The sequence below is a fragment of the Pelodiscus sinensis genome, chromosome 13 (genome assembly GCF_052426305.1).
Source record: "Pelodiscus sinensis isolate ZL-2025 chromosome 13, ASM5242630v1, whole genome shotgun sequence".
Classification (NCBI taxonomy): Eukaryota; Metazoa; Chordata; order Testudines; family Trionychidae; genus Pelodiscus; species Pelodiscus sinensis.
Window position 1 is genome coordinate 35,464,456 of NC_143064.1, and position 15,942 is coordinate 35,480,397.

Below are 15,942 nucleotides of genomic sequence, written 5' to 3' on the forward strand. Positions count from 1 at the left end.
GGTTCTAGGCCAGCCCCTACCAGTTTTTACCCAGGGAACAGAGACCTACTTAGTCTAAGGCTCACATACTTTCCTTTGAGCCCTCTTCTGTAATCCTCTGACCTGACCCTAACACAGCTGGTATAAACCATTGTATCCCAAGGTTGGATTTGATACCCTGTGCTTGTTTTATATTATATGGACAATTACATTTTCCATAGTGATGATGCATATTTTCTGTGCACAAAATATGGGAACAGTTAACAAAAATCTGATGAAAAAATACATCTGGATCTGATTTTCAAACGATATAACTGATTTAGTTGCTGCAGATATTGATCTCTAACTATAATAATCAACAGTGTGGAATATGTTCATTGTTGATGTGATGAGGTTGCAATTTTATTCTTATATAGACAATGATTGTTCATTAAATAATGCTTTTAGCATTTCTGAATTTGTGCATGTTGGGGATATATCACAAATATTTATATGTTGCATAAGTGTCTGATATTAGAAGTGTCAAGAATAGAGGCACAAGTTTTGGATCCTTTATACTGTACAACTTATAAAATGAGCCATTTGCTTTGTTACTGAAGTCCAAATTACATCATTTCTGTCTTTATACAATTAGTTCATAAGAATATTTGTATAGCAAAGAGGGATTGGAATTGATTTATGTTGGGTCTTTAGGCTTTTGCCTATTATTAAATTTACCCTTAACTTTTCATATTGTATCCTTGAAAAAAGAGAGAATTATTTACAAGCAAATATAAAAGCAATCTTTTAAGGTTTGTGTCTTTAACTACTCCGTGACAATTCCAGTTTTCCTGGGGACCGGCAATTCAAACGGACCTGAGGCTCCCAGCCACCACTGCTGCTGTAGTAACAGTGGTGGCGGCTGGAGTACCAGACCTTTTCTGAGAGAGCCCTGCCACACTCTGTGTAGCATAGAAGGCTAGCTACCCTAGCCCCTCCCCTTCCATCTGAGGTCAGGTCTCTTTCAGGAGCACAAAGATGCCCCACTCCCACATAAACATCTTGCCCAGGTCCCATGGAGGCCATCAGCTCCCCTGGTAGTTGTTGTTAATAATATTTTTTTTCTTTCAATGAATTACTCACCATTTAGCTTAATTATGGAAAAATCTGTCTTTACCACAGCAGGGTGTGAAGATACCTATGGTAGGGTTGCCAGATGATTTAACAAAAAATACCAACTCCCCCCTTCCCATTCCCCCAAAAAACGGGAAAAAATTCTGTTGAGCAACAAAAAGAAAAGGGGGAGAGGAGACCAATTTTGTTGCCTTTAAATGGCCCCGTGCTCCTCACTCCCGTACCCCTGCCAGACATGTCAGGGAAAAATTGTCCCCGCTGGGCTTCCGTCCAAGGGAAACAGGAAATATTTTCTGTTTTTTTTTTTTACTGGACAGGGGAACCGAATACCAAACAGTCTGGGCAAAAACCGGACATCTGGCATACCTATGTGAATGTCAGACCATTTGATATATTTCATTTAACATTTGATTGTTTCATTAGACTTTCCTCTCAGCAGGATTTTTTCCTCAAGGGAGAAGTAGTTGTGGGTGGAAGTAACGTACTGCAGCATTGCTATTGAATACAGGAGCAGATAGTTGAGTGGAATGTGTTGGGGAAAAATATTTTATTGAAATTTGGATCTGTTGTTAGCAATTGAAGGAACGAGAAACTGTTAGGAGTAGGTGACTGAGTTTGGAACTCTGGCCAGAGGAATGCAATGAGGAAAAAGAACACAGTGAGTGCTTTCTGGCCAGGACTGTGATTCCCCCCCCTCTTTTTGAAAAGTCACTCTGACAAATTTCCTTAGCAATCAGTTTAGGGGCAGTGAGCCATCTGCTTTTTTCAGTTAAAGAAGGCCTCAGTCAGTTAAAATAGTAAGAGCTCCATTGAAGTCCATGGCCCTAACTTCACAAAGAAAATGACATGAAAATGTTGCAGGTCCTGAAGAACATAAGAACGGCCACACTGGGTCAGAACAAAAGTCCATCTAGCCTAGTATCCTGTCTTCCAACAGTGGCCAATGCCAGATGCCCCAGAAGGAATGAACAGAACAGGTAATCAAGTAATCCCTCTCCCGTCACCTAATCCCCCTCCCGTCACCTATACCCAGCCTTTGTTTTAAACCTGCTATATATTAATTTCATTTTGTGACCCCCCAGTTCTTATATTGTGGGAATAAATAAATAACTTCCTTATTCACTTTTTCCACACTAGTCATGATTTTATAGACAACTCTTAATTCCCAGGTGGGATTAATCATGTGTAAAGTCAAACTTGTTTGTAGAGGTTTGCAGGATTGGCCCTTTTGCTTTGTAAAATAAAAGTTTATAGTCCAAGTACTATTGACATATTTCTAGTTGATACATTAATAATTCACAAATATGTATGTATGTAAATTATTTAAAAAAATATTTTTAAACATTTAAGCACTAATGAAAGCTTAGGTCTCTTAAGTACATACTAGCTGCACTTAGAACAATCATGCTTTAAAAAATATTGGACTGAAATATTGAAAAAGCATCTGGGAAATGGTAGAAATCATTTAGTAAATCAGTTCTTCAAAAATGTTCTTAATTTTTTTCTCACTTGTTTACCTCATGGAATATTTTATGAAATATTAACATCTATATTTCAGAATAGTACCATGTGAATAACTGAAGTTTTGGTTCAACATGATTTGAAAGAGCCAGCTAGTATACAGTGTATTCAATTTATAATGGAAATGTTTGTACAACCTTAACAGTAGCTATGGTACTGTGCATTGCCATATTATTTTATATTATATGGTTTAATTTAGTGCTGTATAAATGTATCTTTCCTTGTCAATGTGTTGCTCATCATTTTACAAATTATAAATCTGTAATGTTAAGGTAATTCATGTCTTGGACATGGTATTAAAATGATAGAGTGATTCCCATTTTGCACAATCATTGATCTTTCTGTCTTTTGCATTTGGTAGTATTAATTACGTTTATTGGCTGAGTGTTGCCATAAAGAATGTTGAATTTGTCTATGTGGTTACTTTCATCTTCAATTAAACTACTTTTTTTGCCTGCTGCCTCTATTCATTGCATCACAACAGTGTATAACTGATTCTAATTGGAATTCAAGTTAATAAATTCTAGATAATATCAATACTGCAGATACACAGTGTTTTATCATTCTTTAATCTAATCTAAAACATCCACGATGGAAGGAAAAGGAATGTACCTATGTTAACTTTTTGACCTGTTTGTGTTCTGGAAATGTTCAGCTTCTACAAATAGTTTTTTCAAAGGCTTTATTTTGTAGACTAGACTCATTGCAAAATTCATACCACGCTTTACCTTACTTGAATTTAATAAGAAGAACATGTGATTATTCATGTGCATAACTGTTATACATAGGTATTGCCATGAAACCAATACAAAATAAGATCTCTCCAGAAAAACAGATTAGTATTACATTGTTTAATCTGATATATTTTGCTTTCTCTTATAGACATTAATTATTGTGAACACAATTAACACCTGAATGTTACATCTGAGTTTCTCAAAGCTGTCTTCAAGCTCAGTCTTTGAATCTCTCAATTATAATCAGAATTTAGCATTTGAGAAAGAGCCTGGTCTGGTGCTCTGAGCAAAGCATTTTGCACTGTGGTTTAGGAAATACTAAATTCTAATCCTTATTCTAAAATTGACTCCATCAGTGGCTGTAGACCAATCATTTAAATACCCTGCCTGTTTCCCAACCTGGTGCAATACTAATGATAGCCATTGTTATTAATTTTTATTATTTAATTGTTTAGTAATTCAATGAAAAAGGCTCCCATTGGCATTATCAATGGTGAGATCCTGTGTGTGGGTTACAGAAGAGTCCCTGTTTAGCTGCTATCACAATTAGTTGTGAGTCCTTCCTGCTTGTGTCTTTTTATCCTTAAATATCTAACTTTATCTGTTTCCAGAAGGGGTACATACCACAGTTTTTTGGGTTATTTGGCCTGGCTTACAATTATTAAATTGGTCTCAGAGGAGTAGCAATGTTAGTCTGTAACTTTAAAAACAACGAGCTTCCGCCTCTTCTGAAGAAGTGGGTTTTGCCCACAAAAGTTCAATACTATATATATTTTTGTTAGTCTCTAAGGTACCTCAGGACTACTCACTGTTTTTAATTAAATTATTCATTTTTTTCAGATATAGCATCTACATGCCTTTTTGGTGCTGAGTAATCAATAAACTATGATGCATTCCAAAATAAAAATTGAGTAATTTAGCATAATTTTAAAAGTTGCAGTAAAGCCAGCAAAATCTTACCAAGAGAAGAATATGGTATATATAATATCTTGGTACACTGTTTTTCAGGTGGGAGTGAATCCTCCTGGGATAAAGAGAAACTTCAATCTCCTATTACCACAGGATCACAGCATGGTGTTGGTCATGCCACATTATCAGGGCAATCCAGTCTCGGAAGTGCACATCCCCTCAGTCCTCTCCAGCAAAATCACCTGCTCGCCAACAGTGCGTATGCTGTCCTTATATATAGTCAGAAGACACTAAGATGCAGACACCATCAGTCTTATATATATAATTTGTTTATAAAGAAGGAAAGATATAGAGAAGTTGGTAGCTAGTAAATAGCATTTAATAACATAATATGCTTGAAGAATTTTGTAATAGATGCATGTGCAGTAGAAGAACTGAGTCCTGAGGCTATTGTTATAGACACAAAAGCAGTAATATACACACAGAGAGTGTAAGTAAATGCAGAAGCTGCATCTTTATTATTAAACTATTAACAATGAGAAATCCTTCCCCAAATTAACTGTCAAGGCCTTGCCATTGCAGAATAGTCCTTTCTAGAAACCTGAGGATGTTGGATATGAGGGCAGTGCCTAAGTTGTATCATACTTGCAACAGATGTAATGTAATTCCCTAAAACAGAGCTCTGGGTTCCTGGTTGGAAAGTGAAAAATTCTCACACTCCTTTGCAATTTTGCCAAAAGGGAAAATATTTTCTGGACACCCAATATAATTTTGGTAATAAGCACAGTGAACAGTACCATAAGAGATCCAGCATATCTCACAAAGGCTGTGTCCAGACTTGTCAGCCGACGGTCAGGGCAGTGAGTCCCTTATGACCGGCTGAAGTTCTTTTAAATTGTGCTTGGTTCTGTTACAGCAACCGAAGGAGTCAGGTTAAAGCTTAAACAGTTACTATTTATTGTTACAGGGTAAACTTAGTTGTTAAATGCTACTACTGTGTTACAGATAACACAGACACTACAAAGGACAGGACAGAAATTACACTAATAAGTCACTTACAGGTACCATGAAACCCTTTGGTTCTCTGAGCTCTTATTAAATGCATGCAAAATAGACACATAGCAGGTATATATTCTCACCCCTGCGTTCCAGACTTGGCGTGGCCAGCGTCTTTCTCTCAATCCCTCGGGAAGAAGTAGGGCGAGGTTGGGCGTCCCACAGACCTCTGGAGACAATCAATACCTGCCAGCAGGTATAGATGATTGGAGCTCAAATAGGGTGGGCTGCTGAACCTCTTTTATACCCCTTGGGTCATTTAGGCTTCTTCCTGGGCTCAAGTGGCCAATTAGGAAAAATGGCTTTGAACGCCAAGTTTCCCACGAAGGGTGCAAAGCATAATTTACACCTGGGAAAATGCAGACAATGGGCACCTCTGGTATGTGATGGGCGAAGATTCCTCTCCTGGGACAGTGCAGGCGTGTCAATTACTGGTACTAGCCATCAGGGCGACAGGAGGCCCCGGGTCGTCAGCTAGCCCATTTACTGTCTGGTTTCTGTTTATGGTAGAGTCAGGGACAGGCAGCAAACCTGTGTTCCCAGGGCATCAAAGGCTGACTGCCTTTCTCTTGCTCTCTGGGGGGGGGGGGGAACAAGATGGGGCTCGTGGAAAAACAAGATGGGGTTTTTGTGTCTGGCTACAAGACTCAAGGGTTTTTTCGAAAAAAGTAGCCTTTTTTCGAAAAAACTTCACCTGCTTCTAGACTACAGCTGCGTTTTTTTGAAATTAAATCGAAAGAACGTAGCTTTTCTTTCGACGGCGGAAAACCTCCTTTCATGAGGAAGAACGCCTTTTTTCGAAAGTGCTCTTTCGAAAAAAGGCGTTCTTGAATGCAAACAGGGCTTTTTCAAAAGAGAGCATCCAGACTGCCTGGGTGCTTTCTTTCGAAAAAGTGGCTTGCTTTTTTGAAAGTACTGCTTGCAGTCTAGACGCTCTTTTTCGAAAGAGGCTTTTTCGAAAGTATCTTTCGAAAACGCCTCTTTTGAAAGAGGCTTGCAGTCTAGACGTAGCCAAAGAGAGTGGAAAGAAACAAAGCTAAATTGCAGCAAGCCAAAAGTGGGTAGAAACAACTTCTTCCCTTCTACCTTTTCAGGAGGGAGCCAGTCAGTTAGTCTAACATAACCCCAGTCATCTAGCAATAGCAGGAATGAATGAGCCAGGTCAGAGCTCACACCGACAGGCCATGCCACCCCTCAGAAGGGAGGGGTAATTAGCAAGTTCCTCCCTCCATGCAGCATGAGGAAGGCAGATGTACCTGTGGCTGCACAACTCCAGTACTTGCCATTTACAAACCCCAGCTAGTGAGGTTTGACATTAGGCCTGCCTGACTAAACTTTTTGCATTTCAGCCAGTGCAGGGGTGGGCAATAATTTTTGATGGGGTCCACTCCAAGATTTTGGAAAGTGGTCAAGGGCCACACTCTTCCATAGTATTAATGGAGGAGATGCGGGGTCTGGAATGAAGGTTGGGTGCGGAAGGGAGCTTAGGGTAAGGGTTTGGGGTGCAGGCGGAAGAATGGAGTCTGAGAGGGAGTTTGGGTGAAGGAGGCGGTTGTGACCTAAGGCAGGGAACTGGGGTGCAGGGTTTTGGGAAGTGACCTATGGTAGAAGGGGATTATGATCTCAGGCAGGAGATTGGGATCCCAGATCTGGGGCAGGGGTGCATGTGGAGTAGTGGTACAAGAGTGGGGAGCAGAGGGTTGGAGAAAGGAGGAGCTGGGGTGCCAGAGGCAGGGCCAGGAGACTTACCAGTCAGCAGCCAAACCAGTCTGCTTGCCTGCAGAGCTAAAGCCTTGCAGAGCTTAAAATGTTTGGGTTTGTCTACACTAGCCCCCTAGTTTGAACTAGGGAGGCTAATGTAGGCATTCGAAGTTGCAAATGAAGCCCGGGACTTAAATATCCCAGGCTTATTTGCATCTTCTCGTCCGGATGCCGTTTTTAAATCCCGTTAGTCTGAACTAACACGCGGCAGTCACACCTTGTGGAATGAGGTGTAACAGTTAACTCGAACTAAGGATTTAGTTCGAGTTAACGTTTGACTGCCGCGTGTAGCCGCGGGCAGTTAGTTTGGACTAAGGGGATTTAAAAATGGTGCCCGGATGGGAAGATGCAAATAAAGCCTGGGATATTTAAATCCCAGGCTTCATTTGCAACTTCGAATGCCTACATTAGCCTCCCTAGTTCAAACTAGGGGGCTAGTGTAGACATATCCTTTCTGTCCGCTTGGCCATGTGCTTGAGTGAGTAACTGAGCAGGAGGGTTGTGCTTTAGGATGCTTGTTATTCAGACAGGTAGTTCCATTGGCCAGTTTCTGACCATGTGCTGGGGGTGGAGCAGCACCTGAATCTTCCCCCTTCCTCTCTGGACTAAATAAAGAGAAAATGCAGGCCGGATCCAGCCCAGGGGCCATATTTTGCCCAATGCCTGAGCTAGTGACTTGACTTAACATTAATGTAGGTATATCAGACTACAAAAAAAGCAAACCAAGCTATAAATACCTCTTCAAGATTAATTCATAGTTTAGACACTATATCATAATAGTTTTTACTAATAAATTGGATAGATTTTGTTTATCACTAACTCTGTCTTAAAAAATAAAGCTTGTGTTATACTTTTATATGTGCTAATTTCATTGTTTTGAAAACAATGAAAGTTTTCCTGAAACTTAATGTGCTTTATTAAGAACTCTGCATCACAAACAGTAGCAAGTTTTCTATACAAAGGCATTTAGAAAAATGGAAATAAAACTGATTTTTGTACCAAATTGTGGTGGTAGTTTTGCTCTCTTCCCAAGATCTCTCCCATTTCCTAGATTAATTCTCTATTGCCACAACTACTCCAGTAAAAAATTTGGACCAAAGGTTTTTTTAGTGTATGGAAGAATTTATTGTCCTTGCCAAAATGAAAATAAAATCAGTATTAAAGGAACAGTTGGGGCATACTAACTGTAGCTACGAGGTTACACTGGGATGAAGGAATGGAAATACTGAAAAATCCTTGTTCATGTGTGTTCCTTTGTTCTGAGAATTTTAAAAATTGATTTCAAGGAGTTACTTTTTACAAGTATATGAAATGTCTTATTCATCAGAAATATCTTATTTTTAGGAACACACCCCTCCATTTTTATATTTGTTGGGTTACTGAATTTGGTAGAGAAGCCAACACCATTTACATGTGTTTTTTCTGTAGGTGCTTGTCCCCATTCACATATAGTTAGGGTCTATCATCTGATTAAGTGGAACAGATTATGAGACTCCTATGTACTGTGGTTGAGTTTTTAATTTTAAGTTCCTTATCTGGGGAATATGTAGGCTTACACAATTCAGTATCTGTATATGCTTTACACATGAGGCTATAATGTTCTTTTTCAGTATTTTTATTCTAAGAAGTTGTCTAAAGGCTATTAAAAGGTTTATTGGCTATCAGACATTATGTCTGCTGATTTGCAAGTGTAAAATGTATTTCCTTTATAGTCCTCAGAAATGCTTGATGGATTGTGTCTTGAATCTGGTGATGTGCTGTTATATTCTGTTTGTAGTTTGCATTTAGTTTGCATGTCAATTGGACTTTAAGTAGACATACAACTCAGTGTGGACAGATGGTGTCTGGGAATTTCGGAACTCTATGGAGTATAAGGAAAGGTTACTTGGCTGCTACTGGAGATATAGAAGGGAACAAAAGCATATGTATATAAGCCCTGAAGGAGATTGTTAGTATGGTTTGAAGTAAATGGAGATGTCCATGGACTCTGTCTTGTTAATATCTTGATTAACAATGTCATGGACCAGTTCATAAACAAAATAATGTGAAGCATAACAATGAATGGATACAATAGTGTTTGGCTGATAGCAGTCTGGGTGCTTAGTATACAGATGATTCCACCATTTGTGGGCAAGTGGTGGGTTTTTGGAGCGTTTTTGCTATCTGGTCTCTGAAAACTATGGGTATGTCTACACTACCCCGCTAGTTCGAACTAGTGGGGTAATGTAGGCATACCGCACTTGCAAATGAAGCCCGGGATTTGAATTTCCCAGGCTTCATTTGTATAAACTGGGCGCCACCATTTTTAAATCCCTGCTCGTTCGAACCTTGTGCCACGCGGCTACACGCGGCACGAACTAGGTAGTTCGGACTAGGCTTCCTAGTCCGAATTACCGTTACTCCTCATGGAATGAGGAGTAACGGTAGTTCGGACTAGGAAGCCTAGTCCGAACTATCTAGTTTGTGCCGCGTGTAGCCGCATGGTACGGGGTTCGAACGAGCAGGGATTTAAAAATGGCGGCGCCCAGTTTATGCAAATGAAGCCCGGGAAATTCAAATACCGGGCTTCATTTGCAAGTGCGGTATGCCTACATTACCCCACTAGTTCGAACTAGCGGGGTAGTGTAGATATACCCTTATGTAATCTGTTGCAGAAGCGGTTCGAGGAGAGCTGCCGGCAACTGGCACCCTAGGCGGAATGCGCGATCGGTGCCCCCGCCTTCATACCCCTCAATGGTGTGATATCATCATTGGGCACCGCGTTAAACGTGGTGCCCTAGGCAACTGCCGAGGTTGCCTACATCCACGGGCCACCCCTGATCTGTTGTAAGACAGGTGACGTGGGATATATACACGTTAAGGGATATCAGACAGTATTGGAATCTGATTCTCATTTACACCAAGACTACTTTACACCACCCTGGCAGTGTCAGAGATTCTTAATGTTGGCATGCATATAATTCACTCATTTTCCAATCCCCTTTATAAAGCCAAAGCAGTGTGAAGAGGCTTCAGTATACATGAAAATTAGGTCCTTAGCCTTATGTAGAAATATTTTTTATCTTAAACTGGACCACTAAACATCTCAGTTCCCAAATTTAGCTACTATCTTGTAATCAGGCCTTTTCTTGATACAGAATAGATTGTATTAGTTAACTTACCCCTTAATCTGTTTGAATATAACTGTAATCATATCTGTATATCTTATGGATTTTTACACTACTGAGGAAATGTACCATTGAGCTTGCAGATTGTGGCCACCCATTTTTTGTTAATATTGTCTGTTTGGTTACAGCTAGATTTATCTTTCATAAGTGCAGTACCTATAGTCCTCTTATGGGATGCAAATATCATTAAGCATGAGGTATTCTTTCTGTCTTTTTAATTATTTTAAGTGGCAATGTCATATTAATCATATAAACTTCAGACTATAATGACAACCTAGACTAATTACTAGTTCTGTAATATGATACTTGCGCTCTTGAAGTAAAGTTTTGGATTATGAAATGAGAGACTAACATACCATCATGCCCACCATTTTTTTAGGGATAGATCTGCCATTCATGATGATGCCCCATCCTCTACTCCCAGTCAGCCTACCTCCTGCTTCTGTTGCAATGGCAATGAATCAGATGAACCACCTCAATACTATAGCTAACATGGCTGCTGCAGCCCAGATGCATAGTCCTCTTTCCAGAGCAGGGGCCTCAGTTATAAAGGTAAGAGTCCAATATTAATTTAGAAAACAATGGTTTGTAGATAAAAAAACAGTCTTCTAATTGCAGTACACTGATTCCTTGGGAACATAAATGAGCAGCTATGTGTTTGTACAGCAGCTAGCACACTGGGTCTAGGTTCTTGGCAGGAATCTTTAGGTACTATTGCAATATAAATAAATATTGATAACAATCACTAAGCAAATAATACTGATGCAAGGATATTATATCATTCAAAACAAAATAACATGGACAAGATGTTGGGAGGTTAGCTAGTGTTGTACTTAATTATGACTCTAAAGACATTTTAAAATATAGTGTAAAAATATACTTAGAAATATTTTAAAGAGAGAACCATAAATTCTCAGAGGAAAGAGATTAGAAATAGAAGTGTAAAGGATCATAACTGATGGTTATATAGAAGAGTAGGTAGCTACAATGTGGAAGTTTTTGTAAAATTTAAGAAAAATGGTTTGTGTCATCTTTTTATTTGAGCAAAATTAGAAAGGACTTTTGTCAGTTTTAATTTTTGGGCATGTGTGTTTCTCTAGCAATTATAAAAAATAAATTTACAAATTGTACTATTTTGAGGTAATTTTATTCACATTTTGTCTTGTGTGTTAAAATATTACTTTAAATGTTAGGAATGTTGGGTCTTAGTTCTCCGTCACTTTGCCTCTTTTATAGTCATTTTCACTTATTTTCACAAGCACTTAAAATACTACCATTTTAGAAATCATGGGTTCTGATTGTTATTCCTGGCTCTTCTATTGACTTCCTGAATGAAACCTCTCAATATTAAAAGGCGCAGTAGGCTTACAGCTTCCCTTGCCACACAGGAATCTTGTGATGATAGGACTCCTTTGTACTTTTTATTATTACAACCTGCAGTGGGGAGATGTATAAAACCTTTGCAGCAGCGATAGGTTCTAGGGGCATTCTAGCCAGAATTACTCCTGTCTGACACAGAGGAATATGCAATGGAGTGCTTGCTGCCACAGCCTTTCACAGAATCCTTTGCTATATTGCTCAATTTGAGAATGTTTATTGATGCTTTCTCCCCGTTGCCTTCTGACTGCCCAAGGAGTAAGACTGTGGCTACCCCTTGTGTAAGTGTTCAAGGGAAGATGAAAGACTCCCTATGTTCTCTCCTTGCTTTGTGCACCAGTCTGATCCTGAATGTTTATAAACTGCAATGGGATTCTCAAATTGTATTTGTCATAATTTATTATTCTGTTATATCACACTGACTTGACACTGTTTAAGTCCATGTAATATGAGTACATAAAACTGATCACATTTTAGGTATATTATAATTACGACATGATGCAGCTACTTAAAATGTAAAACTGAATTGGATATACTGTTTACATAAATTCATAATTAGACTTCTAAAATACCGTTTAGCCTATTTCCTATTAGTGTGAATGGGCTGCTTTAAAAAGGATTTGATTTAAGTCCTCATGCTTTTTATGTCACATTTGCCATATAGAAATAAGCTGTCCTTCCAAAATATGCATGATCAGCAAAGTTAACATTTAGCACTCGAGAAAGAAATGTCATAACTATGAAAGTTGATTTCTTCTTGACAGGAGAGTTATAAATTAGGTAGCCACAATGGCCAGATTCACAAACCTTTCTTTGCCATCTATAATATAATCTAATGTGATTGCCCTGGCACCTGCTGCTATAGTTAAGGGTCTGCCAGAGTCCCATTATAAATCCCTACTTTTGGGGATTTACAGCTTAGCTGTAAAAACTTACTGTCATGATTATGAGGGTTAGCCAGCAGCCTGGGGATTAAGGGGTTAACTACACCTAGCCAGGTGGAGTGACCAATAGGAATGTAGGTGGGACTTTTCAAACTGGGACAAAGGAATTTGGGTTTTTTTCTTTTCTCCCTTTTTGTCTCTCAGAGAGTTCTCTGCAGCTACAGAGAGGGACAAGCATGTCTCTCTCTCTCTCCAAGACACCATTCTTCATTTTCTGTAAGTAGGGTAAAGTTTAGGTAGTTTCGTTAGGTTTTATTGTGTTATGGATTGGGTATGGGATCTGAGATCTGGCACTGCTTAAAAGATGTTTTGGCTTTTCTTTGTAACTAAGTTCTAGGCCCATGGAGTTTCTCCATGAGTATATTTTGTTACCTTCCTCTCTAGTCATTATACTTGCAACCAGAATATTGTTGTAATAATAAAAGTTCTTTCTTTTCTTTTATTAACCTGGCAGTGGTTAATGGTGTGCCCTGATTTTTGTTTTAGGGGGAAGATTTCCCAAATGATCTTTCCCCTGGTTTCTTTAGCAACATTTGGGTGGTGGCAGCGGAAGTTTTATTCCCAAGATCTAGGGTTTTTAAGATCTTGGGGGAAGTTTTATACCAAAGCCTGGTAGATAAGGCTTTGGGGTACACTTGCTGGCCCCCACTTCTGCATTTATCATGCCAGAGTGGGGAAGGAGCCATGACATGGTGGCATAGCGGTGGGATTATTTGGAGAACCCAGGATTTTTAAAAGGGCACAAGTTTCTTTTGAGTTGCAAGCTTTGCAGTTTTCCTTTTGTTTTTTCTTTTGTTGCTGGGCTGCCTCAGGGAGGAGCAGACCTTAAGCCAGACACAGACCTACCCAAACAGTTTGTTTTTTTGTTAGCTTTCGGGACAACTGGATAGCTAGGCTAGACTAGGGCAGGGAAGGAACCCAGTACATGCTCTTGCGATCAGGCAAGGTAACCCTAGAGAACCCAACCCTTCCTAAGCAACACCCGGAGGCAGAAACAGCCTCAGAGCCAGGCATGATGTTAAGTACCCGGAAAGATTCCACACCCAGAGAGGGGAAACAAGAGCTTACCTCTGTGAGCCCTGGGGGAAGGGATCTTGAAGAGGCAGAAGCAGCCAGCTGCTGCTCTCCCTCCCCCCCACCTGTGCCTTCTGTGTGCGATTATGCCATAAGGACCGGCAGGCCTCTAACTGACAAGGAGATGGAGTTTTTCCTACAGCTGGAGGACAGGCGTGCACAACGAGAGGCCGAGGACAGGCGTGCCCGAGAGGCCGAGGACAGGCGTGCACAACTAGAGGCCGAGCGTATACAACAGGAGGTGAAACTGGCAGAGATCGCAGCAGGGACGAGGCGAGCAGAACTAGAGGCCCAAGTTGCGCTGGAGAAAGCCAGGCAGCCGGACACCTCACGTACCCCTCCCAACACTCCCACCTCCATCATCATTGAACCCCCCAGAAAGCTCCCCATGTACCAAGTAGGGGATAATGTTGAGGACTTTTTCCTCAACTTTGAGAGGGCCTGCCAGGGGTACAACATTCCTCCTGATCAGTACATGAGAGAGTTAAGATCCCAAATCGCTGGTCCCTTACTGGGGGTAGCTGCGGACCTGCCAGGTGACATGGCAAATGACTATGAACTGTTTAAGCAGGAGGCCAGACTCAGGATGGGCCTCACCCCTGAACAGGCCCGGTGTCGCTTCAGGGCCTCCAAGTGGACCCCAAATACACCGTTCCCTGAACATGCCAGTCGTGTCCTCAAAAACTGGGAAACGTGGCTCTATGGAGAGCAGGCCCACACTCGGGAAGAAATCTCTCTCCTGATGCAGATGGAACAGTTCCTCGAGGGTGTGCCAGGAGAGATTAGAGGGTACATCCTGGACGGAAAACCAAAAAACCTCAGAGAGGCAGCAGTGCTTGGGGCCAGATGGATGGAACTGAGGGGCCACAGCAGCCTGGAAAGCAGTCTGAGGGGGCCCATCAACACCTGGGGATCCCCCCGATCCCCACCTCACAGAGACGGGCCCTACATACACCCAGGAAGACCCCAGATCTCTCCCCGTTCCTCCATACCATCTGCTGGGAGCCCCCCCCCGTTCCAATGATATCGCTGTGAGGCGATGCTTTAAATGTAATGGACTGGGGCATGTAAAGGCCGACTGTCCCCAGAGCACCAGCCGGCTACAACTCATCACTCCGGGGTTGCCACAAGGAGCCTCGGGTCCAGATGCCTCACTGATCCCCCTAGAGCGGAGGGAGACTGTGAGAGTGGGGGGACGGGAGGTTATCGCATGGAGAGACACCGGGGCACAGGTGTCAGTGATTCACCACGCTCTGGTGGACCCCAAGGCCATTGACCCAGAGACTCTAGTTACCATTCAACCCTTCAAGGCTGACCCCTTCGACCTGCCTACGGCCAAGCTACCAGTTCAGTACAAGGGCTGGTCTGGAACTTGGACTTTCGCAGTCTATGATGACTACCCCATTCCTATGCTGGTCGGGGAGGATTTGGCCAAGCATGTGAAACAAGCTAAGAGGGTGGGAGTGCTCACACGTAGCGAGGCTATGCAGGCTGTACACCCAGACACCCCGAATCCTGCAGTGATAGCTAATAGGTGTAATCAGGCTGATACCTTAATCCAGCCTCAGGACATGTATGAGGTTTGTGAAGGGGGTGAGTGTGAATCTGGGAAGTTGTCTGTGGCTAGTCAGGCCTATGGGGAGACAGGTAAAAGTTTCCCTCAATGTTTGCCTGAGGGAAATAGTTGTGTGTCTGTGAGTGAAGCCTCTACACGTCTGCCTGGAGCCTCAGAGGAGAGGCTAGTGTCAGATTTTTGGTCAGATTTTTGGGCTCTCCCTGCCCTATTTCAGGAAAGTGTCCCTCTGGTGCAGTCTGGGGTGGCTGGCCAGAGTGAAAGTTTAGCTGGGGAAAAAGATCAAATTCTGGAGGGTGTTCAGTGTGAGCAGCCTCTGTGTGTGGAGCCTGGCAGTTTGGCTGCTGAGGAGGGGGGTATGCATGTGGGGGAAGGGTTTATTCCCAGTTCCTTGTCTACCGGAGGTGCCTGTCAGCCTGGATTGGCTGAGGAGAGTGCTGTGGGCCCAGATTTAGCTCTGGGGGCAGCTGAAGCCCAGAAGGGGGAGGGAGAGGTCTCTGATCTCCCCCCAGAAGAGTCTGTGTGTTTTCCTGAAGGGGGGTTGTGTGAAGACCTGTCTGTTCAGGGAGTTAATGGAATTCCAAGGGAGTTGGTGGAGGTTCAGCTGGGTGATGATGCTGTAGAGACAGGGGAAGGTGAGCTTTTGCTTGCGGAAGGTCATAAGGAAGAGGATCCTTATGGTGAGGTGGGCCAGCAGTTTGCTGTGCCTGAGGGGGGTAAAAGTGACTTAGGGT

At 41.8% G+C, this 15,942-nt stretch overlaps 1 protein-coding gene across 6 annotated transcripts in view; it reads left to right on the forward strand.

Annotated features, from left to right (window-relative positions):
- Window positions 1-15,942, forward strand: part of DACH2 (dachshund family transcription factor 2) — a 673,780-nt gene that overhangs the window by 525,745 nt on the left and 132,093 nt on the right. For 5 of the 6 annotated variants that reach the window (XM_075940749.2, XM_014569658.4, XM_075940745.2 and 2 more), the window contains 2 exons: window positions 4,356-4,511; window positions 10,620-10,792. In XM_075940749.2, the coding sequence (XP_075796864.2) occupies window positions 4,356-4,511; window positions 10,620-10,792 (329 nt within the window). The remainder of the gene's footprint in view (window positions 1-4,355; window positions 4,512-10,619; window positions 10,793-15,942) is intronic. The other variant, XM_014569659.4, reaches the window with a different exon arrangement.